Source organism: Oryctolagus cuniculus, chromosome 1, assembly GCF_051225735.1.
Source record: "Oryctolagus cuniculus isolate XC-2025 breed Fujian yellow rabbit chromosome 1, ASM5122573v1, whole genome shotgun sequence".
NCBI classification, from domain to species: Eukaryota; Metazoa; Chordata; class Mammalia; order Lagomorpha; family Leporidae; genus Oryctolagus; species Oryctolagus cuniculus.
This window is the reverse complement of record NC_142867.1, coordinates 118129577-118154063: the sequence shown is the minus strand read 5'-3', so window position 1 is coordinate 118154063 and position 24487 is coordinate 118129577. Positions and strand designations below refer to the sequence as shown.

The 24487-nt window shown below is 41.2% G+C and overlaps 1 protein-coding gene and 1 long non-coding RNA gene across 11 annotated transcripts in view; one reads left to right on the top strand and one right to left on the bottom strand.

Annotated features, from left to right (window-relative positions):
* MSANTD2 (Myb/SANT DNA binding domain containing 2) overlaps positions 1–22354 on the top strand; it is a 38086-nt gene extending 15732 nt beyond the window's left edge. The window contains exons 2-5 of one of the 10 annotated variants that reach the window (XR_011378380.1): positions 10596–10685; positions 14388–14643; positions 16503–16563; positions 20839–22354. Coding sequence is in view for 6 of the 10 variants with exons in the window: in XM_002708727.5 (XP_002708773.2) it covers positions 14388–14643; positions 16503–16563; positions 20839–21691 (1170 nt within the window). In the remaining 4 variants the exon portion in view is untranslated. Of the gene's footprint in view, positions 1–1547; positions 1729–10595; positions 14644–16502; positions 16564–20838 lie in introns of those variants that run through there. The other 9 variants (XM_017342784.4, XM_070047935.2, XR_011378378.1 and 6 more) reach the window with 9 other exon arrangements.
* LOC149128581 (uncharacterized) lies at positions 449–17464 on the bottom strand. The gene is made up of 2 exons (XR_016221511.1): positions 17403–17464; positions 449–718 (listed from the first exon to the last, which is right to left on the bottom strand). It is a non-coding gene; the product is annotated as an uncharacterized LOC149128581 (long non-coding RNA).
* Positions 22355–24487: the final 2133 nt, after the last annotated feature.

The following is a 24487-nucleotide window of genomic DNA, read 5'->3' as shown; positions in this document are numbered from 1 at the left end:
TTTTTGTTCTCTCAAACTCCCAGGAAAATATGTAGGTCATTTATGCTCCTCATTTCTTTCCATGCTGAGTTTTACCTGCCTTCTGCTTCTTGTAAACTGGTTGCCCGGTGAGTAAGGCCAGTTCTTACTCTTGATGGGTTGTTGGGATCCTTTTTCTCCTTTTGGTTTTTTAGTGTGTTTAGTCCCATATTCATGCCAAGAATTACTGACTTTTATATATGAAAGAAAAACTGAGCAAGAATTGAGCTATGATAGAACCAGATGTTTCTGCAACTTGAAATTATGTGAACAAAAGCACATTTATAGACCAGTGTTATTCAGTATAAACCTATAACTAGGGGTAAATATACTCCTTTTATTTAAAAAGCCCTTAAGTTATCAATAAAAACAATTTAAAACAGATTTGTAAATCTAAGTACTAATTAAATAAAAATCAAGTTAGCATTCCTTTTTTTTTTTTAAGATTTATTTATTTATTTGAAAGTCAGAGTTACATATAGGCAGAGAGAGAGAGAGAGATGTCTTCCATCCTCTGGTTCACTCCCCAAATGGCTGCAGCGGCTGGAGCTGGGCTGATCCAAAGCCAGGAGCCAGGAACGTCTTCTAGGTCTCCCATGTGGGTGCAGGGGACCAAGCACGTGGGCCATCTTCTACTGCTTTCCCAGGCCACAGCAGAGAGCTGGATCAGCAGTGGAGCTTCTGGTATTCAAAGCAGTGCCTATACGGGATGCCAGCACTACAGATGGCAGCTTTGCCCACTACACCACAGCACCGGTTCCTGCTTTTCTTAACACGACTGATAACGTTTTGCTACTGTAAGGTTCTTTTGAATATGTTATTCCTACCATGTCCCTTTGCTTTTACTACTTTTCTCTCTAAAATTTAATGAGTGCAAGCAATTAGGCAGACACTTTTAAATGTTCTACTTTTGTTTTCTCATTTAATACTATGATGAAAGTACTGTTATTAGAGCCACCAAATGGATGGAGAAATTAATGACACTAAACAGTCTCCAGAACCCATGCTCTTAACCAGTTGCCTCCTTATGAATCATCAGCCCACCTTTATTAATGTTTCTAAATTTTTATTTACTTATTTATTTCAGAGGCAGAGAGAGAGAGATTGAGAGATCTCCCATCTGCCAGTTCACTCCCCAAATGTTGGCAAAAGCCAGAAGTAGGTCAGGCTAAAGCTAGGAGCTAGAAACTCATTCCTGGTCACCCATGTTGCATGTGACAGGGACCCAGGTACTTGAGCCATCACTTACTGCTTTCCAGGATGCATGTTAGCAAGAAGATAGAACCAAGAGCATGTAAAGCCAGGCCTCAAACCTGGCACTCCAATATGGGATGCAGGCATTTGCTATGCCAAACACTCCCCTCCTTTTTATTAACTTTCAGCAATTGAAGTAGTATTTCTGGCAACAGCGTAATCATGAACAGGAATAAATGCAATACATAAATTATTTAGTAACACCCAGATGGGCATCATTATGATAATACGTATTTCTTGTAGAAATGAAACGCATACTTTTTAAATTCTTGCAGAGAATTCATTTTCTAAGATCATAAACCCAAGGAGAAATGGTGACTTGGAAGTCATAAGGAAGAATTTAAAACAAGTGTTGAAACAAAAGCCATGCCGTTATTGTAGAAGACTCATTCAGTCGTTCATTCAAGTCTGTATAAATGATGGTATCTTTTGGACTACCAACTCCTCTTAATGGAAGTAAGTTTGAGTTACAGCAGGAGGTACATTTACAAAATAGAATTAATAGGGTATGTCAGACCATTTATGGGAAATGGGGTTGAAAGATAAGTTTATCTTAGTAAAAAATATTGAAATCCTTGCCTAGTTTTCGCATAGTGTACATTTTCCATGAACTCTTTGAAGATCCTTCATACTTTGTCACAGTAAAAGCAGGTAAGGATGAGGGTTACCAAAGAAAGTCATGGAATGTCCAGCATTTATTCATGCTGTTGTTTACCTAATGTACAAATGATTTGAGTACTCATCATCTTCAGGGTAGTTGATGGGAAAGAGATAAACTGTTTTGTAGTGTATAATAAAAATGTGCCAGAATATCTGCACACTGAGAAAACAAATCAGAAAACAACAAATCAGGGAATGCAGAGAGTATAACAGTAACTCAGGTAAATATGGTTATGTAAGATAAAAATTAAAATGAGCTATGAGCTCCCTGTAAGTATGGTGTAAAGTTAAATAGGGTGATTTTCTGTAATTTTTGGTGTTTTCTCCTGAAGAGAATCATACAGATCCTAGGTTTATTGTTTTGGTTATTTGAAAGGTAGAATAAGAGAGAGATCGTCCATATGTGATTCACTCCCCTGGATGACCATGACATAGGGTCTGGGTCACTGGGCCAGGCAGAAGACAGGAGCCAGAGACTCCATCTGGGTCTCCTAAAATTGGTGGCCGGAAACCCATGTACATGAACCATCATCCACTGCCTCCCAGGTGTTTTAGCAGGAAACTAAATCAGAAGCAGAGTAGCCAGCTTAATCCTCCATGCAACAATGTGGGCTCATGGGTTCTCGTTTTGGGGTGTAAGATAAGACAATGTAGTAATGACCTTAGATCTAAGTTCTTTTCCCTAGCGGTCTTCTAGTCTACAAAACAGATGCACCATATAGATATCTTTCCATATATATGTGAGGCACTTCCTGGATCCCTCCTCCTCTCAGCTGCCTGTAGTGCTCACTGCTCATGACTTGGGTAGGATTCTTAAATTCCTCCTAGGAGTTTGCCTTTGCTCAAGGGAGCTGTCTTATCCAAAGTGAGACTCCCTCTGGTGGCAGCCTGAATTCAATGCCCAGTCAGTGCCGAAATACAAAGGTCTCGGCTCCTTGCCTCAATTTCAGGAACTTGATTGAAGTTCTATATTCCCTTTAGAGTTAGCAGAGACCTCTGTTGCAGCTGTGTCTTCAGCTTCCTCCTCTGTTCAGCCCTGCTTCTCAAGTCTCTCAAGTGTAGTTCGCAGCAACCCTTGCTGGTACATCCCTGGTTGCCTGTCTCCTGAGTGTGGTCTGGTTTGTGCTCTTTTTTTTTTTTTTTAAAGATTTATCTTTAAAAATTTTTATTTGAAAGGCAGAGTTACAGAGAAGGGGAGCGGAGATCGAGAGAAAGAGGTCTTCCACATATGTTGGTTCACTCTCCCAAAAGGCTACAACAGCCAAAGCTGGGACAGGCTGAAGCCAAGAGCCAGGAGCCTCTTCCAAGTCTACCTTGTGGGTACAGGGGCCCAATCCCTTGGGCTATCCTCCACTGCTTTCCCAGGCACATTAGCAGGGAGCTGGATTGGAAGTGGAACAGCTGGTACCCAAACTGGTACCTATATGGGATACCAGCATTGCAGGAGGCATTCCCACCAGCTATAACACTACAGCAGCCCTGGGACACTCTTAACATCCTTATAAGAAATAAAAATGCTAAATGTACACTACTTAACCCACATCTCAGCCCATAATAGGCATTCAGAAAGTATAGTTAAAAGTTTGCCTGCCTTCCATGAGACACCAAGCCATGAAAGAAAAAGGTTTAATTTTTATAGAAGATAAACTTTTCTTATATGGACTTTCCTTTAGGAATCCTCATAAAGCTAAAGATGATGTATAAAAGTTTGAGCAAATGAGCTGTAAAAATATTGTTAGGATTGCCTGAATATCCTTCTAACAACTTCCTGAGTACAGGTCACTCAAGGACAGATGCTTACAGTAAATTTAAAAATGCTTATATTTTAAAGGTTTTTTAAAATGATGTCAGGATGAAAGTATGTTCTCATATATTTATGTCCTGTAGTTTACACAGTGTACATGGGGAAAAATATCAGTGTTCATATTTTTCACAGTTGATGGAGATTTGATTTGATGTTTGTACCTAGATATGCTGATAGAGGGTTTCTGATAACCTTTGTTTTTAGATGATTTTACCTTGAAGTCTAGATGCTTTTCTTCATAACCAAATACATAAAATTTACTAATGGAAAAAGTCTGTATTATAGGTTATGTGGTAGTTTTTAATTTTAATAAATAGAAAATCAGATGGGCAACATATGAAAACCATAAATTGTCCTGTTTAAATAGGAAATAGGGAAAAAATCTGCTCTCAGCAGCTTCCCTTTTAAACATTGTCTGATTAATACTTAGGGAGCAATACAATTTATAATGAGAAAGCTTTGTGAGGTTTTCTGTGATGAGTGTGTGATGGGGGTGAGGGGGTGGAACAGTTAGTTCATAATGAGCATGTTTATATCAGAGGCCTTTAAAGATGAATGGTTCTCTCCTGCTATAACAGAAATACTTCAGAAAATTCTCTTGAATGTGTTTTTTAGGTTTCACTTATTAGTAAGAAGTTCACATTAACAATACCTGGTTTTTAAAGTGTTCATATTATCTTAAAGGCAGGAAGACAAAGTTGTCACCAGATTGTTCATTTTCCAAATGCCTGCAATAGCCAGGACTGGGCGAGGTCAAAAGCCAGGAGCCCAGAGCAAAAGTGAGATCTCCCACATGGATGACAGAGACCCAATTGAGGCACTACCTCCTTCCTCCCAGGGTACATATTAGCAGGAAGCTGGAATCGGAACTGAACCAGGATTTGAACCCCAGGCACCCCAGTGTGGCATGTAGATGTCCCAAGCATTGAAAATGACCTCTAATCCAAGTCAGTTCTCTACCAGTAATTTTCCCCCTTCAGATGAGGAGGAAATTCTGGACGGATGATGTCATCTGCCTATCTTCAATGACTAGCTACTTGTATCAGATATAAGTAGTTCAATTTACCTTAATGTTTTTTAAAAATTATTTAATTATCTATTTGAAAGAGTTACAGAAAGGGAGACAGAAATATTGTCTGTTGGTTCACTCCTCAGATGGCCACAACAGCCAGAGCGAGGTCTGGCCAAAATCAAGAGCCAGGAGCTTCAGCTGTGTCTCCCATGTGGGTGCAGGACCCAAGGACTTGGGCCATCTTCTGCTGCTTTCCCAGGCGCATTAGCAGGGAGCTGGATAGGAAGTGGAGCAGCACAGACTCAAACTGATGCCCCCGAGTAGGGTGCTGGCGTTCCAGGCAGCAGTTGCAAGCCGCAACACTGCTTGCTGCCTACCCTGTTTTTTTGACCTCTCATTCTAAATAGAGATGCCCTTAAGGGTTCCATGTGTTGAAGGATTATTATTTCCCAAAGAAGTCCCGATACATAAACATGGCTTTGATTTAGTGTTGCTGCTAATATAGTTGTGTGTCTTTGTGACATACATACAGCATAGGGTTAAAAGCTTCATGGTCAAATGAATTTAGTTCCTTGAGCAGTGAAAGGTATTTGTTTTTGACAGCCTTCCTGGAGAGTTTTGTGTTCCCTTTGTAATCTAACGGTCAAGACCTTTAGCTGCTAGCATGAAGGAAGTAGAAAATTTAGGACTTGATACTGGGAATCCAAATTTCCTAAACTGTATATTCCATGCAAGAATCTTTCCTCTCGACGATAGTACTGACCAGTTTAAACACAAAGTGTGTCGCTCGCCAGACTCAGAATGAATTTCAGTCTGGTAGAATTCAGTCCTGGACAGGTTCCTACAAAACCTGAAGCTCTGGCTTTGTGGTGATCATTCTTCTGTTTGACCCTCTTAAAACCCAACAAACAATCTCTGTCTTTAACAGAACTACTTTATATTCTTGAATATTTTATTTATTTGCCTAATTTGTTAGGCATGAGAATTAAGATTTGGACAGGACTGCAGAGCTGCCTTTGGCAGGTGACCTGTCCTCCCAGAGAAAGCTATGACAACAAGAATGATGGATATTTTAAAAATAGCCTTGCCCACTGCAGTTAGCCCTCCTTTGTTAACAGAGAAACTCATTTGCTTTGCTAATGGTAGCTCTTCTGTGTTTTATAATCTCTTTTGTTCCTGCCTTTTTCAAAAGGTTTAGGAGTCCTACCTAGGTTGGAGTTACTGATTTTATAAATACAGCCTGTTGTGGTTAAACACTGAATTCCCTGGTTTTCTTGGCTAAGAAAAATTGAATTCTCTTGCTAGTGATAAACTGTTTTAAAATTAGCCTGGTACATGTATTTAATAAATACATATATATATAATATTTAATTAATTTATTTGAAATACAGAGTTACAGAGAGAAGTAGAGCCAGAGAGAGAGAGAAAAAGGTCTTCCATTCTGCTGGTTCACTCTCCAAATGACCGCAACGGCCAGAGCTGAGCTGATCTTAAGCCAGGAGCCAGGAGCTTCTTCTGGGTCTCCCACATGGATGCAGGGGCCCAAGGAGTTGGGCCATCTTCTGCTTTCCCAAACCATAGCAGAAGAGCAGCCAGGACTCGAACTGGTGCCCATGTGGGATGCCTGCGCTGCAGGCTGGGGCTTTAACCTGCTGCGCCACGGCGCTGGCCCCTTAATAAATATATATTGAATAATCCTGTCATAGGCAGTGTTCTGAACTCAGGGGAATAGAGACATGGTAGACAAAATCCCCACCTCATGGGACTTAAAATCCCATGGTAGCTTTCTTAGGAAGCATTAAACTTTTAGGAGTGGCATTGGATAATTTTCATATGCTTCTGAAGGAATACTTACTCGACTTTGGGCCATGGTTGCTTGTTTTTTAGGTGAGGCAGTTGGACTACATGATCTTTAAGGCTGTCCATGTTAAACTGCCATGATGTGTTACAGGTTGTAGGCTGGTTTGCAGTTAGAGAATTGGGCAGCCCCAGCCACCCACTGTGGAATCAGTACAGGAAGTTTTTTCTTTTCTTTTCCTTTTTTTTTTTTTTTTTTTTAAAGATTTATTTAGTTATTTGAAAGGCAGGCCGGGGGAGAGAGAGAGAGGCAAGCAGAGACAGAGGCAGGCAGAAGTCTTCCACTTGCTGGCTCACTCCCCAGATGGTCACAATGGCCCAAGCTGCGCTGATCCGAAACCAGGAGCCAGGAGCTTCTTCATGTCTCCCACATGGGTGCAGGGGCCCAAGGATTTGGGCCATCTTCTACTGCGTTCCCAGGCCATAGCAGAGAGCAGGATGAGAAATGCAGCAGCAGGGACTTGAACCATTGCCCATATGGGATTCTAACACTGCAGGTGGCAGCTACCTTCTAGGCCACAATGCCGCCCCAGGAAGTTTTATAAAGTGAAGTTTGGCAAGGATAGTGATCTGGATAGGCGATGTGGAGTATCAAGTGTTGCAGGGAATTCAAATGAGTTGAGGACGATTGAGGTTCTTCATAAATAAGAAGACACTGTGATCACAACATGAACGGCACTAGTGGAATAATACCAGACTGTGATCCCACTGGAAGGACTGGATTAGTGGAGTTGTCACGCATTTCCTGTCAGACCACTCGGATTGGAAGGTATGAGAGATTAGCCATACGGACACCTAAGGAAGGTGGTCGGGACTGACTTTGACTTCTTTCTGGATGTGTGAATTTCCCAGTTTTAAATGGTGACCTTTGTAATTTATCTAGCACTATGTTGATAAGTTAGGCAGATAATGAATGACCAAGTATTTTGTGATATAGTTGGAACAGATAATCGGCATAACTAATGAATCTTAATAATTACTACTTTAGAAAAAGGTTTCTTGCCCAGCAGAAAGTGTTATATTTTTGTGAAGTGTGAGTGATATCGTTGTATGCATTTCCTGGTTGAAATTGTTTGCTTCAAGAAATGGGGGTTTGGCTTATTTACATCCTAAAGGAAATATTAATACTGGTTTTTCCAAATGAGCAGGATACTGAGCAGACTGGTTAGTTTTATGAAATTGGTGGTCCCAATCTTTGGAATTTCTCCATACACCTAAGGCACAAAGTAAATCTACATTATTTTAGAATTACTAATAACATTTGTCCCTTAGGTATCTTCAGGGGATTGGTTCTAGGACCTCCCCTCCCCCCACCATGATACCAAAACCCACAGGTGCTCAAGTCCCTTAATTAAAGTGGTGTCATATGTGCATATAATCTATACTTTAAATCTTTTCTAGATCACTTATAATACCTGATACTATATAAATGCTATAAAAGAAGTTGTTACTCTGTATTGTTTAGGGAATAATAACCAAAAAAGCCTGACTATGTTCAATAAAAACAAATTTTCCCCTCCAAAGTTTAGTTGATTGAATCTGATGATGCAGAACCTGCTATGAATGCAGAGGGCCTACCCTATGTGTTTCATTCTTCTATGAAAAAAAAAAGTGATAGTATAGAGCAAACTTTTTAAACCTGAGTTGCTGTTTGTTTGGGCTCTTCAGTGAGCCCATGCACCCCTTAAAATTCAGTGGGAAAGTGTATGTGTGCACTTTTCTTTGGGAGGAGAATCTGACCCAAAGAAAGATTAAGACCCTCTGTTCTGGAGAGGAACAGCAAAAGTAAAAGCTCTTCCATCTTCAGGTTCACTCCCCAAATGGCCAAAATAGCCAGGGCTGTACCAGGCTGAAGCCAGGAGCCGGGAGCTTCTTCCGGATCTCCCATGTGGGTGCAGGGACACAAGCAGTTGTGTCATCTGCTGCCTTCCCAGGCATGTTAGCAGGGAGCTGGATTGGAAGTGGAGCAGCCAGGACTGGAACTGGTGTCCATATGGGATGCTGGCACTGCAGGTTGTGGTTTAACCTGCTGTGGCACAGCCCTGGCTCTAAATAGAAGTTTTTAACTTGCCAAACCTTGTTCTATATAGCACTAAGAACTGGAGCAATATGAAAAAAGTTTGTCACAGTGTTCTTTTTAGTTTTTTTTTTATTATTGATTTTTTTTTAAAGCAGACAGCATCTTTTAGCTGCTGGTTCATTCCCCCAAATGCCCACAACAACCAAACTGGGCCAAGTTGGAGCCAGGAGCCAGAAATTATCTGGTTCTCCCACATGGTTGGAAGGAACCCAAGTACTTGAGTTAGCACCTGCTGCCTCCCTGAATGGACATGAGCAGGAAACTGGAAGTAGAGCTGGGACTTATTTATTTATTATTATTATGTATTTGAAAGTCAGAGTTACACAGAGAGAGAGGTCTTCCATCCGATGGGTCACTCCCCACTTGGCTGCAACAGCGGAAGCTGTGCCGATCTGGAGCCAGGAGCTTCTTCTGGGTCTCCCATGCAGGTGCAGGGGCCCAAGGACTTGGACCATCTTCTACTGCTTTCCCAGGCCATAGCAGAGAGCCGAATCTCGAACTGGCGCCCGTATGGGATGCCGGCGCTTCAGGCCAGGGTGTTAACCCACTGTGCCACAGCGCTCTGAGCTGGGACTTTAACACAGGCACTTTATATGGCATTCAGGTTTCCCAAGCCCTGTCTTAACCGCTGCAGCAAGTGCCTAGCCCTGATTGTTGGTTTTGCAGCGTTTAGGTGATTAGCAGGTCAGTTTGGCAAATACTAATGTATTTGCCACTGCAGGGAATAGGTAGTAAAGTTCTGGACTCAGATGGATTTTGCCTTAGGTCACTTCCTAATCATTAGTTACGGCTCTGTGTCAAAAGATGTAAAGGAATTTGTACTGTATTGTTAACATCCCTTTTACTGTGCACAGACATGTGTTTATCGACTTCTGTATGCTAATCAGAGTGTTTTCTTTCCTACTTTATGCTCATAGTAACAAAATATAGCTAATTAAAGAAAATTTTAGGTCTTTCTTAAGTACATTAAAATAAACTTGGTGTTGTTTTGTTGCCTAAAAGAGCAGCTAGTTATAATAATTATAGTAGCAGTAACTTTAAAGGAAGAAGAAAAGATCTATTTCACAAAGATTTTTGCTTCAAAATTCGCATCTGCTTTAGTCCAAGGTATTGTTTCTAATGCTTTTATGAGAAAGTCCGTCGCTAGAGATTTACTCCCAGTGTAACCTCTCCATTTCTTATAAAGTATAATATGAGGTTTTAACAGCTTTACTTGCTAATAAGTGTTTTCATTATTTAATAACTTAGGTAAAAGGAATCTCATATTCATCATGTTAGTTGACAGAGGGTTGGGTTAAGATAACTGTACAGTCCATTTTTCTAGTATGGCTAGTTTGACAACTAGATTTGAGAATCTGTTTCACTGCTTGTTTTTTCTTATAACATTGTTTCCTGCTATTATAACTAAGCTATCCTCCCTGCAGATTGACTGACTGTTTTTCATCTGACATCTTAGACTGATCGAGCCAGTGTTTCCTAAGCAACACATGGATAGAGCTCTTATGCCTTATTTCTGTTCCTCCTCATTATATGCCCTGTTCCACTTAACGGTCAGTTCTGTTAGAACAGTGGTTTTGTCATGGTGATTATTTTATGACTGTTATGAAATGGGACAAATTTTGAGAAAATTATTGAGCCATTGGTGAAGTTGGTTGGCATATGCCCTTATGATTTATTTAGTTTGTGTACTAGTCTGTTATACCAGGGAAGAATTTACTTCTTCCCATTTCCTGAAAGTTGAAGGAGGGATTGGAAGACCAAAGAAGTTCTAATTTCACCCCAAAAGTGGTTTATATAATGTCAGGAAGGGCTTTGATGAAACCACTGGCCCTGCTTATAGATCTTATTTTCCAAGCCTTTCATTATTTTATTTGCCCTTTTCTGAACTCTACAATTTCCCTCTCTTGTAGCTGGTTCGATGCCCAGAACTGAATGCTGTGCTCCAGCTGTGGCCTCACCGGTGCTGAATAGAGAGGAAGAGCCACCTCCATAGCTTACATGTGATTCCTCTGCTTATACAACCCAATACTGGATTTACTTACTTTGGCAAGATAGCTGCATTGTGCACTGTATTTAATGTTACGTGTACTGTAACCCTGGGTCTTTCTCTGCATTGCTGCCGTTAAACCCCCAATCCTGCCAATCTAAAACTCCTGCCTTTGTTTACCTGCCCCTTGCTCCCATAGACTCCCCATACATTCATCCACAATGAATGTCTTCTTTTAATTCTCTCATTTCCTTTTACTCTAATCTTAAACTTTGGCAAAACTTTCACTCTGTCCTATAAATTGTCAGTTGTCAGCCATCTTATGTTTCTCCCTGCTTTGGTAATGGGACATCTTTTTATGTCTCTTCTGTTTTTGTTTTGTTTTGTTTTTTTCTTTGTAGTTGTTGAGCACCTGGTGTGGTGGATTTAGTAAGTATTCAGCTGGCATTTCTTCTGAATCAAATACCCATGAACCTCTGGTTTGACTACCTACCTGATCAAATTTTTACCTGTTAGCTCTTTTCTCCAGATTTTCTTGACTCCCTATCCCTATGGCTTCATTCAAGATATGATATTATTATTAGAGCTCTGCCTCCAAGGAGAAGCCGAAAACAATACCAATTTGCTGGGGAAATTTATGATAAGAAAATAGTCTTTATTTTAAGTCTAAAATAGTCTTTAATAATTTTAATTAAAGACTGAATAGTCTTTAATAATTTTAAGCAAATACTTGCCATCCCACCAGCTTAATTTTTAGAAAACTAGTAGAGCTCAAGTTGCTGTAAACTTCTAGAGTGAGTAAGGTAAAGGAAGAAGGAAGGGGAGCAAGGCTTTTGTGTTGAATAGGGTATGTTCTCTAAGAAAGCCAAATTGAGGTTCGTGTTGGATTTGATAGCTGTCTGGAATGGAAGATGAGACTTTGTTTTTCCTAGATTCTGAAACATTATTGCAATCTCGGATTTAGAGTAGGTTTTTTTTTAAGTTGTTTGATTTAAGACTGTTGACACAGTCTTAACACAGTCTGTTACGTGCTTTGGTTAATCATTTAGACTGTGGAATGTTTGGTCTTCGCTGATTTATTTTGGGTGATACGAATTGGAAGGTCTTCATATGTCCTTTTTATCCATTCTGAACTCTATCAAGTTTAAGTAAATCCTGGTGTTCCTTGTAGTTGCAGTAAAGCTGATGTTTGAGTTCTTGCTTTTTCCCTGTCTTAATTGGTGTGTCCTGTTTAAGCAGCCTCTCTGAGAATCTCCATCCTTTACTCAACTCAGAAGTTCCTTCTTGTGGTTTTTGTAGCTTTAAAGGATTGAAATCAATCTAGAAATATTTTTAACATTATTTCAATATATCAAATCCCTATCATAGGGATTTAGGAGGTACCAAACATCTTTCCTTCAGGCATCTGATAGATATTTTACATATCAGCATATTATACCATGAAAGTGAACTGCAAAGTGCACTACAACTAAGAGGCGGTGAGATAGCACCTGTTCTTTCATATCTATAACCATTGGACATTGCTAATTTTATTATTCACCATTACATCAGCTAATGAATTTTTAAGCTCAATTAGGTAGTTTCAAAGAGAGTAAGAGTCTTTTCTGTGGTTTTTCCGCCATGCATTTTGCCAAAATTTGGTGGCTTTGCTTATGTCTGTGTCACTTCCTGATAAGTGTGGCACCTTTCTTCAAAGGAACATTATCCTTGGATTCTGAAATGGCCCTCAGTGATGAGCTGCCTGGGCTCATTTGTGTGCTGGATGTTTTTCTCCAGGCAGCCAGTATTAGTGAGCAGTGGCAGGGTTTCCATCTCCATTTATGGCCTTGGAAGGGTGAAAGGGACATGGCTGGAACTCTCCATTTACGGTCCTTGAAGGAGTTGAGAAGAGTGGTTGGGGTGTTCTTGGAGGCAGAAACTAGACATTGTGAGATAAAAATAAATTGGCAGGGGATGTTTGCAATTCAAATTCCTGTCCCTGCTAGGAGGGCAGAGGGTGCTGGGAGAAGGGGAGTGTGGAGAAAGTCAAATGGGATCTGCTGCAGGCACTTGTCTCCTTCCACCGGAGGGTTTGTCTGTGACATATGTTTCCTGATTTTATGTTTGGTTCTTTATAGAAAGTTAGGTCTCATGGTTGTGACTATCCTTTGCAAAGAGAAGCTTAAACACTCTTTAATTCAGAGAGTGCGTTTTTGGAAACCTCATGTGGCATCGTTTGAAGTACCAGAAGGGATCTCAAGAAGGGGAGAATGAGGTAGTGCTTGTGGTAGTGCTTGAGGTAGGCTGGCTGGCTTTAGGGCAGGTGACTCTAATGTTTATTACTCCTTTTGCTCATCTGGATTTCTGGCCTCAAGAGACAGATTTTCAAAGTATTTGGCAGAGTATCTTGTAGCTTGCTAACTGTGGCTTAAAGGTCCTGAACTTTGATGGAGGCTCTATAAAGATTAAAGGTCGGTGAGAATAGGTAGTATATTGGCTTATGGAAAGTAATCTCACATGCAGTAGAAAGTCTGGCTGTTGCCTATAAACTAAGTCTGAGGTGATCTGGTTTTGGTCATTGAGTTAGAAAGTGTTTGGGAGCCACCAGGGGCAGGGGGTCTTGTCTCAGGAAAATCCTCAGTGTGAAAGCCAGGGAACTAGTGGGAAGTTAGAAAAAGGAGTGCAGGGAGGCAGAGATGGATGGGATAGAGACTGGATGTAACCGAACAAATTTGGAAGCTGGGACTAAGTCCTCAACTTAACCTTTTGACATATGTAAGATAGTGTTAACATGTACCATTAAACTCAGGAGACTGAGCTAGTAAGCAGAAATATGCCTTAGAAATACAGACCATGAAAAAAAATTGAAAGACTATGTAGGGTAACAATTCCAGGCTTTGTGGGCTTGCATGACGTTTACCATGTTTGCTGTATACCACGTAGCAGAAAAAGAAGTGAAATAACACCCCTCCACCTCATCCTCCCCTAGAAAAGAGAATTGGCCTCCTTGGTTGGCTTGTTTAGCTGGCAGTGTGATTTGGCAGAATAGTAAATTTGTCTGATTTTCAGAGCTAGGTGTTAGTGTATTGTTTCTTGATGGTTGATGTTTGAAATGTGGAATTTGTAGCATCGTTGATTGACCTCTGGTTTAAGTTATAGCAGCTTCCACAAAGAATAATAAGTTAGTAAGAGACATAGATTATGTAAGTAGTTTGGTTTACTAGCTAATTTGTTTAGGCAGTAGTTTCTACCTTGTACCCCTCCTTAAGCAAGAGCGAGGAAGGGATCCTTTGCTTTGGGAAATTCTTCTTTCTGTCCTCCCTTCCCTCACTTTTTCCAAATTCTGGGCACAATAGCAGCTCTCTCTCTTCTGTGGCAGGTGTGCGTCCTATTGGCTGGCTGGTATTTCTTGTTTTTTTTTTTCCCCCCCTTATTCTTTTTAAATGGGGGTGGGGGTATAAAATATGTGTATGGGATATATGCAATAATGTTGTAATGTTTCTTGTTGTTTAATGGATAATTAATTGCAAAATAATTGTTTAATTATAACATGTTTGAGTAAATGCTAAATTAGTATTTTTTTCTAATATAATAATGATTTTGAAATCTAGCATTCCTGTAACAATGTGTCTATGTTTGTCTGTCTGTGTCTGTCTAATAGTAATTAATATCTGTGGTCCGTACCTGGAAGAGGAAGTACAGCTTTAAAGGAATAACAAAAGACTTTGTGTCTTAGACCCTTCGCAGGTGTTACAGTCGGGTGAAAGAACATGGTGTTGGGAAAAGAAAGAGCAGTTACACATTTGAACAGTTGGAACAGGTGTTTGGTCAGGGAGGATGGGATGCTCAGCCCTGCCAGCCTGTACTTATTAACAGTAGTGGCTTGTACCAGGAGCTGGAGTCAGATGGCAGCACTATGGAGGACTATTCACAGGAGGACTGGGGAAACCACAGTCAGGATCTCCATGGCTATCCAACAGATCAGGAATTGGGTAAGAAAGCCAACGTATACTTTGTGTGTGTATCTGTGTGTGTGTGTATACCTTGAAATCTACACTGGTTCCTTAATATCTTCTGGTACTTTTCATGCTGTCAGCACAAGGCATGCAGCTAGTCTACCAACTGATGTGTAGTGTTGGTCCTTTGGTGATTTGGATACCAACACGATTGCTAAAGACACAAGAGTTCCTAACTCTGTGCCATACGGGAGACTCGGTGACAGGTAGAATGCTTTGCAGTTTTGGGCACCCTGCCCCTTTCAGTTTTCAGATGACTGTCAGGAGCACTGAGATGTGGCCCAGCTGCCACAAGCATTAACTGTCTTCTCCTTCCTCAGCCTAAATGCTTACTCTTTTCAGAGGTTTGTGATTTGGAAAAGATTCCATCCCAGACTTTGGTCTGAACAAAAGTGAGAGGAAGCTTCTGTTTATCTTGAAACAGCTGTTATTTGAATCGTGCCAGTGGTCACAGTTCTTCACACTTCTTAAGAGGCCAGAATGATTTATACACAATCATAGGCATTGGAAATGGAAATTGAAAGTCCTGGTCATCAAATCAATATTTGTGCAGCCTAATTAAGGGTTGATATGTATTTTTTGCATTAAGCGCTTCCATTTTGATTTTCATAATTTGAAAGTACTAATCAAGTTTCTACTGCAGCCATTATACATTAACAGCAACTTGAGTAATGAGGGCTGACTTCTAAGTAAATGTTCTGCCTCCCTGGTGTGATACTCAGGCAGCGCCCAGGGAAGTCTAAGTAGCATGCAGTATAATGTGGTACCATAGCTTAAGGTTAAAATCCACAGGCACTGTTTTTTATAGAATCTCTTATGATAGGGAAATGCTAATTCAAAAGAAAAATGATTAAAGGATTTTTTTTTAAAGATTTATTTGTTTGTTTGAAAGTCAATTTCAGAGAGAAAGATAGAGAGAGACAAATCTTCCATCTACAGGTTCACTCCCCAAGTGTCTACAACGGCCAGGGCTGAGCCAGGCTGAAGCCAGGAGCTTCATCTGGGTCTCCCACATGGGTGCCAGGGCCCGAGCACTTGGGCCATCTGCTGATGCTTTTTCCAGCCCTTTAAGGAGCTGGATCGGAAGTGGGGCAGGTGGGACATGAACCTATGCCAGTAGAGGCTGCCGACATTTCAGGTTGTGGCTTTACCTACTACGCCACAATGCCAGCCCCAGGATTAAATGTTAATTTAATTTATTTCTTAAGAATGCAGTTTTAAAGAAAAAGAACCTCAGATATTAGAAGAGAGGAGAAAAGAGGCTCTAAAACTATAAGAGTAACAGTATGTAAGAGTGGGACTTAAATGTTAAAAGAATAAAAAGGGCAGGTGCTAAGTGATCCCATTTTAATTCCAGAACAGTGATAAGATCTAAATTACTATGGCATCCTATAACATTGGTTTGACCATAGGGAGTTAAGCTACCCAAAACTTTGGGGGTAAAAATAACCTGCAGAATATGTTGATCCTGGTATTGAGGGAATAATTGCTCTGTACAACCTACATTGAAAATCTGAATTGAACAGAATTATTTCCATTCTTGTTCATTTAAAATCATGTTTGTGGTGAAATTAAGCTTTAAGCTCCTAGCTAGAAATCCACTGGTGACCTTGAAGAATTTTATACTTGTAGAGCTGGTTTCTGATCTTGCATATAAATGTATGCATCTCATTATATAAGACTTATATTTATAAATCTGGCATTGGACAGTGTTGGACACTAGCATGGAGGCCTGGCATTAAAAGTGTGGATTGAGCAGTAAATATAGCCACTTATACATAGGTGTCTGCCACAATTTGGGAAAATATAATTGTTTCAAAATCTTTGCTTTTCAGATGAAATACCTGTTACAAAGAGAACATTAAAAATAAAACAAGAGTCTTCTGAAGAAGCACAGTAAGTAGATGCTTCACCTTTCCACTGAGAGCGTTTGCCTGAGTTTAATGCCCAGGGGCAGGATCAGAAAGTAAGGAGATGTGTTGTGAGATTCACAGCCATACCGCGAAGGAAGCATGTCTGTTCATTGTTCTCATCTGCTTAGCTTGTCTTTCCCAATGGTTATCCACAGTGTCGATCAAATAAACATGTTACATGGAAACAAGTGTGTTGGTGGTGTTAGCTTGTGTGTGGATGTGGATATCTGGAGGTTTAAATAAGGTTCAAGGATGAGTCTGAGGAATTTGAGTTATCTGGGGTTAAGTGAGAGGATGGGAGGGCCAAAGGGACCCTTACCTTCCTTACAGTGTCAGGTTCTGAGGTGCCTGTTTTATATTCGGGAAAGAAGATGCATGCTGGAAAAATGACTGAGAAAGTCCAGGCCCAGGGTCCATTCGCTGGCCATCTGTTTGGTCGCCCCCTGAGATTTTAGCAGCACCCCTTTCTGGAAGGATATCACAGTTCTGAGTTGCCAGTGATGTTCTGTTTGTGAAATCTCCTGGTTAGATCCGGGAGACAAGTGAGGAACACCTGGTTACCTTCATTTATAGGACCTCCTTGCTCTTGTGTGCTTCCTGTCACACATATGACCTTGGTGTTTGAGAGATGATGGGAAAAGGGCAAAGAGGCCTGTGACAGGTAACGAACAGCACAAGGAAGACTCCCAGGCATTTCCATTCAGCAAGCCAGGAATCAAGAGTTACTCTCAAAATTGTAGCCATTATCCTGTTCCTCAAGTTTATGACCCAGATCAGTAGATTGAGACATCAAAGTGTACCAAAGGAAAGGAAATTAAATACCTGTTTTTAAAAATGAGTTATTGCATTCTCTCTGTCTCTCTCTCACTGTCCACTCTGCCTGTAAAAAAAAAAAAAAAAAAAAAAAAAGATTAAAAAAAAAATGAGTTATTGCAGCTCCATACCTTCAGACCCCCTATTCTTTAAAAAGCAAAACAAAACCACAGGCTCTTTGACTGAAATGCCCTCTCTCCCTTCTAGCTACCCAGGACCTACGGGACTGGCCAGTTAATGTCACTAGGGATGAACTTGAACTTTGCAGAATTGTTGTCACCAGCCTTAAGCCACTTGAGCTTTTCTGGTGGTTGAAACGTCAATAAACAGGAAATTGAGGCCAGTGTTGTGGCCCAGTGGGTTAAACCACCAGAGTTCCATATGAGTGCCAGTTCGAGTCCTAGCTGCCCCACTTCTGATCTAGCTCCTTACTAGTGCACCTGGGAAAGCAGTGGAAGATGGCCTAATTACACCTACATGGGAGACCCAGATTAAGCTTGTGGTTCCTGGGTTTGGCCTGGCCTAGCCCCTGCCATTGTGGCCGTTTGGGAAGTGAACCAGTTAATGGAAGTCTTTCTCCCTCTCTCTATGTAACTCTGCCTTTCAAGTAAAATAAATAAATCTTAAACAAAACAAACAAACAAAAAACCCAAATGGGAAATGTAACATACAGTTCTCTGGAACTGGGTCTATTTCTCATTGTGTTGCCAAGCTTTAAATATAAACTTTATTCATTTGAGAAGTAGAGAAAGAAAGATTGGGGTGGGTGGGGGTGTAGGTGGGAAAGTTCCCATTCCACTGGGTTCACTCAACACATGACCACAATAGCTGGGACCAGGCCAGGCCATAGCTGGGAACCAAGGATGCTATCCAGGTGTTCCACATGTGTGTCAGGGACCCAATTACTTTTGAGCCATCATTGTTGCTTCCTAAGGAAGATGGAGTGAGGAGCCAGAACAGGAATCAAACTGAGTACTCCTTTGTGGTACCTGAGTATCTTAACTGCTAGGCTAAATGAGCACTCCTCTAACACACGTCTTGAGCCCAGATAAGCTTCGCTTCAGACTCAGATCAGCAGTGCAGAGAGCTGACGGTCTGCAAAAATCTCTAGTCTGTGCTGCCTGTTCTCCAGGTTTAGCTTACAGGGTAAGAATCTGAAGATGTTCGTGATTGGCTGTTTTTTTTCCCAGTGTGACAGTTTCTTCAGGACTGTTAGTTTTTTGTTTTTCTTTTTTGCAGTATCTGACTAGTATTAATGATTTAGAGCTGTGGCAGCATTGAATAAAGTAACTTCATTTGGACCTTGGGTTATTTTTCCCCCAGTAGGTGTAAGTAGGGATTAGCTGAACTAACTAGTAAAATGCTTCATCCACAAAGAAGAGTCACCTAATCAGCTCATTTTTCAACACAGATTTGTCAAGTACGTACTACGTGTCTGGCTTTGGAATATATCAGTTAGCAAAACAGACAAAAATCTCTGTGTCTCCTCCTCCCATCTGCTTAGCATAGTCTTCCTTGAGATAGATCAAGGATGCATTTCAGAAGAGGACAAAGAAGATGAGGGCTGTGAGAGTTAGTTTGCCTTTAAAGCAGTGACCCGTGCAGAAACGTAGTCCTACATCCTGGCCTCAGAGGAACCACAATTAACTAGAAAAGTGACTGAGTGCTTCTGTGTCCACTGACAGCAGCAGTTCCCCAGGAGCGCAGTGGTTTCATCTAGATGGCCTCCCTTGGTCATTCAAGAAGTGTTCAAGACAACTTGAAGGATGCAGGGTAAATCCAAGGCAGTGTTCCCGTCCAAGCAGAAGCTGATAATGAAATAGTAGCTTTTTGTCATATTGCAGAGAAAGTCAACAGGCATAAGAGGACAGACAAACTGGGAACAGCTATGTGAAGGCTCCCGAGTGTTCCCAAACCTCTCCCCTAGAAGGCGGGAGGATTTAATAGGAAAGTCCCAAGGATCTGCCCCCTTCCAGGGGCTCCTTTCAAGAAGCTGTTAGCAAATCAGTGTGTACAACCTCTCTCCTTGCCTGTTTGTGAGTGGTAGTCTAGTGTTTTTGTAGATTAAACACTGTAATTGATGTAGAGTGTAGTAGTTTTTGCCAAGTTAATATTTAAGAATAAAACCATTCTTCCCATATCAAAGTTTTGCCATACTTGAAAAACCATCTTGTGATTATACATCCTTGTATATGTACACAATTATATGATTTATCAGTTGGAATTATGTGAATTGAGCAGTGTGAGAAGCAATTTGCCAGCATTTCTGTCTTGTTACTTTTTTAACTATAGAAGTCAAAGCTGGAGCTGGAGTAATGTCTGTACTTTTCCATGTCTTTTTTTTTTTTTTTTTTTTTGACAGGCAGAGTGGACAGTGAGAGAGAGAGAGAGAAAGGTCTTCCTTTTGCCGTTGGTTCACCCCCCAATGGCCGCCGCAGCCGGCGCGCTGCAGCCGGCGCACCGCGCTGATCCGATGGCAGGAGCCAGGTGCTTCTCCTGGTCTCCCATGGGGTGCAGGGCCCAAGTACTTGGGCCATCCTCCACTGCACTCCCGGGCCACAGCAGAGAGCTGGCCTGGAAGGGGAGCAACTGGGACAGAATCCAGTGCCCCGACCAGGACTAGAACCCGGTGTGCCGGCGCCGCTAGGTGGAGGGTTAGCCTATTGAGCCGTGGCGCCGGCCCTTTTCCATGTCTTTACAAAGGGTTTTCTACAGGTCTCTGTTCATTATCCTGAATCTTTCTCTTAAAGCCCAGGCCTAAAGTGGACCTGCTTCATCTGAATTCTCACGTCTTCATTCTGTGCTAACCTAATAGTTGATTTAAATTCATTTTGCTTTTGTATCAGGTCGTTAGTCAATAATGAGTTGTAGATTTTCCTATAGGACACGTATATATGCCAAAATTACTGAATTTTTGAAATTTCACAAATTGAAATTTTACTGAAAGAAATTACTAAGTTGTTCATTATCTTAAGTGACATGGAGTGCTTTTCTGAAAATAGCATCCGTCACCTTCTCTGGATAGTTGGTTTAAAATCTATCACAGGCATTTTAATAACACTTTAAAATTCACAATTTGAACTTTTAAATTGAACTTTTAAAATCCTGAGGTCTTGTGTATCAGTTTTGATGTAGTGAGACTACAGAAGAAAGCAGTTTATCAGAAATGCCTAGAAACTTCCAGGGTGAGAGTGTTTATTATGTTTTCATACTATGATTATTTAGACCTGTGCTGCCTGGTGTGGCAGCAACTGGCACATGAGGCTACTTAAATGTAATTTTAAGTTAAATAGAATTAAAGATGGACTCCCTCACCTCCCATTAGCCATGTTGTAAGTTCTAATGGCTGCCCTGTTGAACAGCACAGATAGCGAACGTTTCCATCGTTTTCTAGACAGTGGTGCTCTCAACACCTGTGGAATTTGACGCTTATTTCTCTTTCTAGGAAGAGAGACATCATGCAAAATATTGTTCAGATTTTGGAATCGGTACAGTTGAAATGGGAACTGTTTCAGAGCTGGACAGACTTTTCAAGGCTCCATCTTTCTAATAAACTGGCCATTTTTGGAATTGGTTATAACACCCGCTGGAAAGAGGATATCCGTTACCATTATGCTGAGATCAGCTCCCAGGTGCCCCTTGGCAAGCGACTTCGGGAATATTTCAACTCTGAGAAGCCCGAGGGACGGATCATTATGACCCGAGTACAGAAAATGAACTGGAAAAACGTTTACTACAAATTTTTAGAGATCACTATTAGTGAAGCCAGGTGCCTGGAGCTACACATGGAAATTGACTGGATACCCATTGCCCACTCCAAACCAACCGGTGGGAACGTTGTTCAATATTTATTGCCAGGAGGCATTCCTAAAAGCCCTGGCCTTTATGCCATTGGCTATGAAGAATGTATTGAGAGGCCCCTCTCACCCCACGTGGAGCGGCGTTCCCTGGACGCAGGAAAAGAGGGCCGAGGTGACCTGGAAACCCTTTCCACACAAGCCTCGTTACAGGTGGAAATAGAGCCCACCCGAATTACCTATTGCTACCTCGGGATCGCTGAGGTCAGGACTCTGCAGCAGTGCTTGTTTTTACATTTCCAAGCAAATACCAAAACCTTCAGCAAAGATTGGGTTGGTATTAATGGGTTTTTGTCCCAGAACTGTATTGTGGATCCTGGAGTTTCCCCTAAATCTATCTATATCAAATTTGTAGAAGTAGAGAGGGATTTTCTTTCTGCTGGCTCTCTAGTTGAGTGCCTGGAAAAAGCCATTGGATACCCCTTAAAATTCAACAACTGAATGTCATCCTTCATAAGGATTTGGGCTCTTACCTCCCTCTTCTCTACTCACCCCCATGACCCAGACCAACCCTCATCCAGATGCTGCCGCCAGACTCTTCATGGGAACTGTTTCCACGAGTGGGCCAGTACAGACTCTGGGCAGAAAATACAGACCTCACCTAAGAATGCTCATTTTGAGCAAGCAAGATACATAGCAAACTTGCATGGTGGGTCAGCTGTTTTCTTTTTTTAAATTGAAAAATTTTTACATGGATTTTAGAGCCCTAATATAAACAAATGTAGGTACATTCCATATTGGACAAAACTTAATACTTTTGAGTTTCATACGAAATTGAAAAATTGTATTTTTTTCACAATGTTTCATTTTTACACATCTCTATGTCTCTATATAAGTATTATTTACAACCTTGAATAAATAAGCAATAGATAATGGCAAGTTAAGTCTTGAGTCACAGTAAGTAAGACTGTTTTTCAGTATCACCCCTAGCTATGATTGTATATAATTTAGAGTTTCATTTTTTGCACCAGCCAAGTGTTTTACTATTTCCAATCAGTGTTGCCTGCAAAGACCTTTGTTTCTGTGATGTACCAACTTTATGGTTGTGTTGCCATTTAAACTTTTTTTAAAAAAAAAAGAAATTAAAGTAATTCTTGGCCTCTTGTTGTGCTATTGGAACTTTTTGTAGCAGAATGTGGCCCTATTGGTAGTAGACACTGCTCTGACTTTGCTGCTAAGAATCAGTGGATATCTTCACTTTCTTTCACTCTGTCTTCTGCATTAACCAGTGTCAGACTACCAGAGGTCACTGGACATCTCCTTTTGTATTTTTTTTCCCTTCAAACATGACTAGGATATTCCTTCCAGCCCTAAGTACATGGATTTCTTTCTTTCTTTCTTTCAAGATTTCTTTTATTTATTTGAAAGAAAGAATTACAGGGGGAGTGAGAGAGAGAGGTCTTCTATCCACTGGTTTGCCCTGCAAATGGCTGCAACAGCTGGAGCTGAGTCAATCCAAAGCCAAGAGCCAGGAGCTTTTTCTGGGTCTTTCATGTGGGTGCAGGAGCCCAAGGACTCGGGCCATCCTCCGCTGCTTTTCCAGGCGTATTAACAGAGAGCTGGATTGGAAGTGGAGCAGCCGGGACTCAAACTAGTACCCATGTTGGATGCCAGCACTGCAGGTTGGGGCTTTAACCCGCTACAGCGCCAGCCCAGTACATGGATTTCTAAGACTTTCATTCCTCCTCTTTTACACTCAGGAATCAGGGCAGCTGTCTCTGAGTGTAAGTGGAAAATTTGATGTCTTTTTGCTGTCTCTAAAAAAAGGAAAGTGAGGATCCAATGAAAACACAACTCCCCCCCCCCCAAGAAGTTTTTAAAGTGATCTATGGAGAGGAAATTGGCAGGCTTCAGTCCATTAGAAAGATCACTATTCTAGTTGGGTCCTCCACCACTTTACTGAATGGTCAGTACTCTTGGCTAAAAATAGCTTCTAATAAGCTATTAGAGAAGTCAAGGATCACTTTGGTCTCCTGGCAAGAACTTGATAGGTTTGTTATTTTTCACTAATGACTCCCCAGTGTCTCTCAGGTACTCTATTTTAAATGTGCTACAGATCCAGGTAAGAGCTATAAATCTCCCCATTTTTCTGCACTACAGAAAAGAAAATTGCATATTGATTTTTTTAAAGTTTCTTTCAAATCAGTGATTTTCTCATTTTGATACCTCTTGGTTAATGCTTATTTTTCTAATGATTAGGGAGCTTATAATGGCTTTTATTTACATTACTTGAGTCTGGGTTTTAGGAGTTGGCTGTTTTCTGATGTGAACTACTGAAAATACGTGCTAGTTCAAGGAGAGCTCAAATATCGTCAGAATGCTTGAGTGTTGCACCTGTTCTGCATGGATGCAGTCTATGCAGGGGCTCTGAATTCTCACGAGCTTTTCTTGGGAACTAGGGACTATGATCCTCAAGGCAGAGGCACCATCGACAATAATTGCAATAATTGCACAGTACCAGTACTACATGCTGTAGGGATAAGCATCATTACTCACATGGCCACTGAACTAATCCTGAAACATAAAACTATGCTTCATGCATTTTTCCTTCCATTCTGTCTTCCCTTAGTGCTAATTACTTAGCTGGGGAAGAACATTTTAGAAGCAGTTACCGAGGCTGTTTTAGGCCTACCTAACCTGACTTAGGTTGGGACATTGAGCAACAGGAAGATGGCAAAGACCAGATCCAGGATGTGTTTTTTCACACTTTGGCTTGGGATGACATAGGAGTGGGATGGGCAAGAGCACAAAGCAGCGATTTGGGTAATGGAGGCTTGCAAAGAAGGTGGCGTGTTGATACCGCGTCAGCTAGGACCGTCTAGAAAAGTAGACAGAGGGTGTCCTGAGTTGCTACAAGCAGCGAGTGGACTACTTTAGGCCTTAAAGAAGCCTTATAGCTGACACCAAGGAGCTGGAGACAGAATATTCAAATGTAAGACCCAGTGTTGGGAAGTACTTTGGAGGTCTAAGGTGAGGTGCAGCTGGAAGCAATGGTAACGACTGTAAGTCAACGTGAAACTGTGAGCTTAGTTCTTCCACGTAGCATGTCTGTGTAAGCAGCTCCTGAGTCACACCCAGATCCTCTCTGCCTAGTCTCATTTTATAGCAGGAGGAGAGCAGGGACCACGCTAAAATACAATTTGGTGAAAACTCAGTTCAACCACTTGACTGCCTTGAGGTCGGACGAAAAGCCACTGGAATAAGCAGTGAGGACAGTTCTTTGGGGTGAGAGTCCTG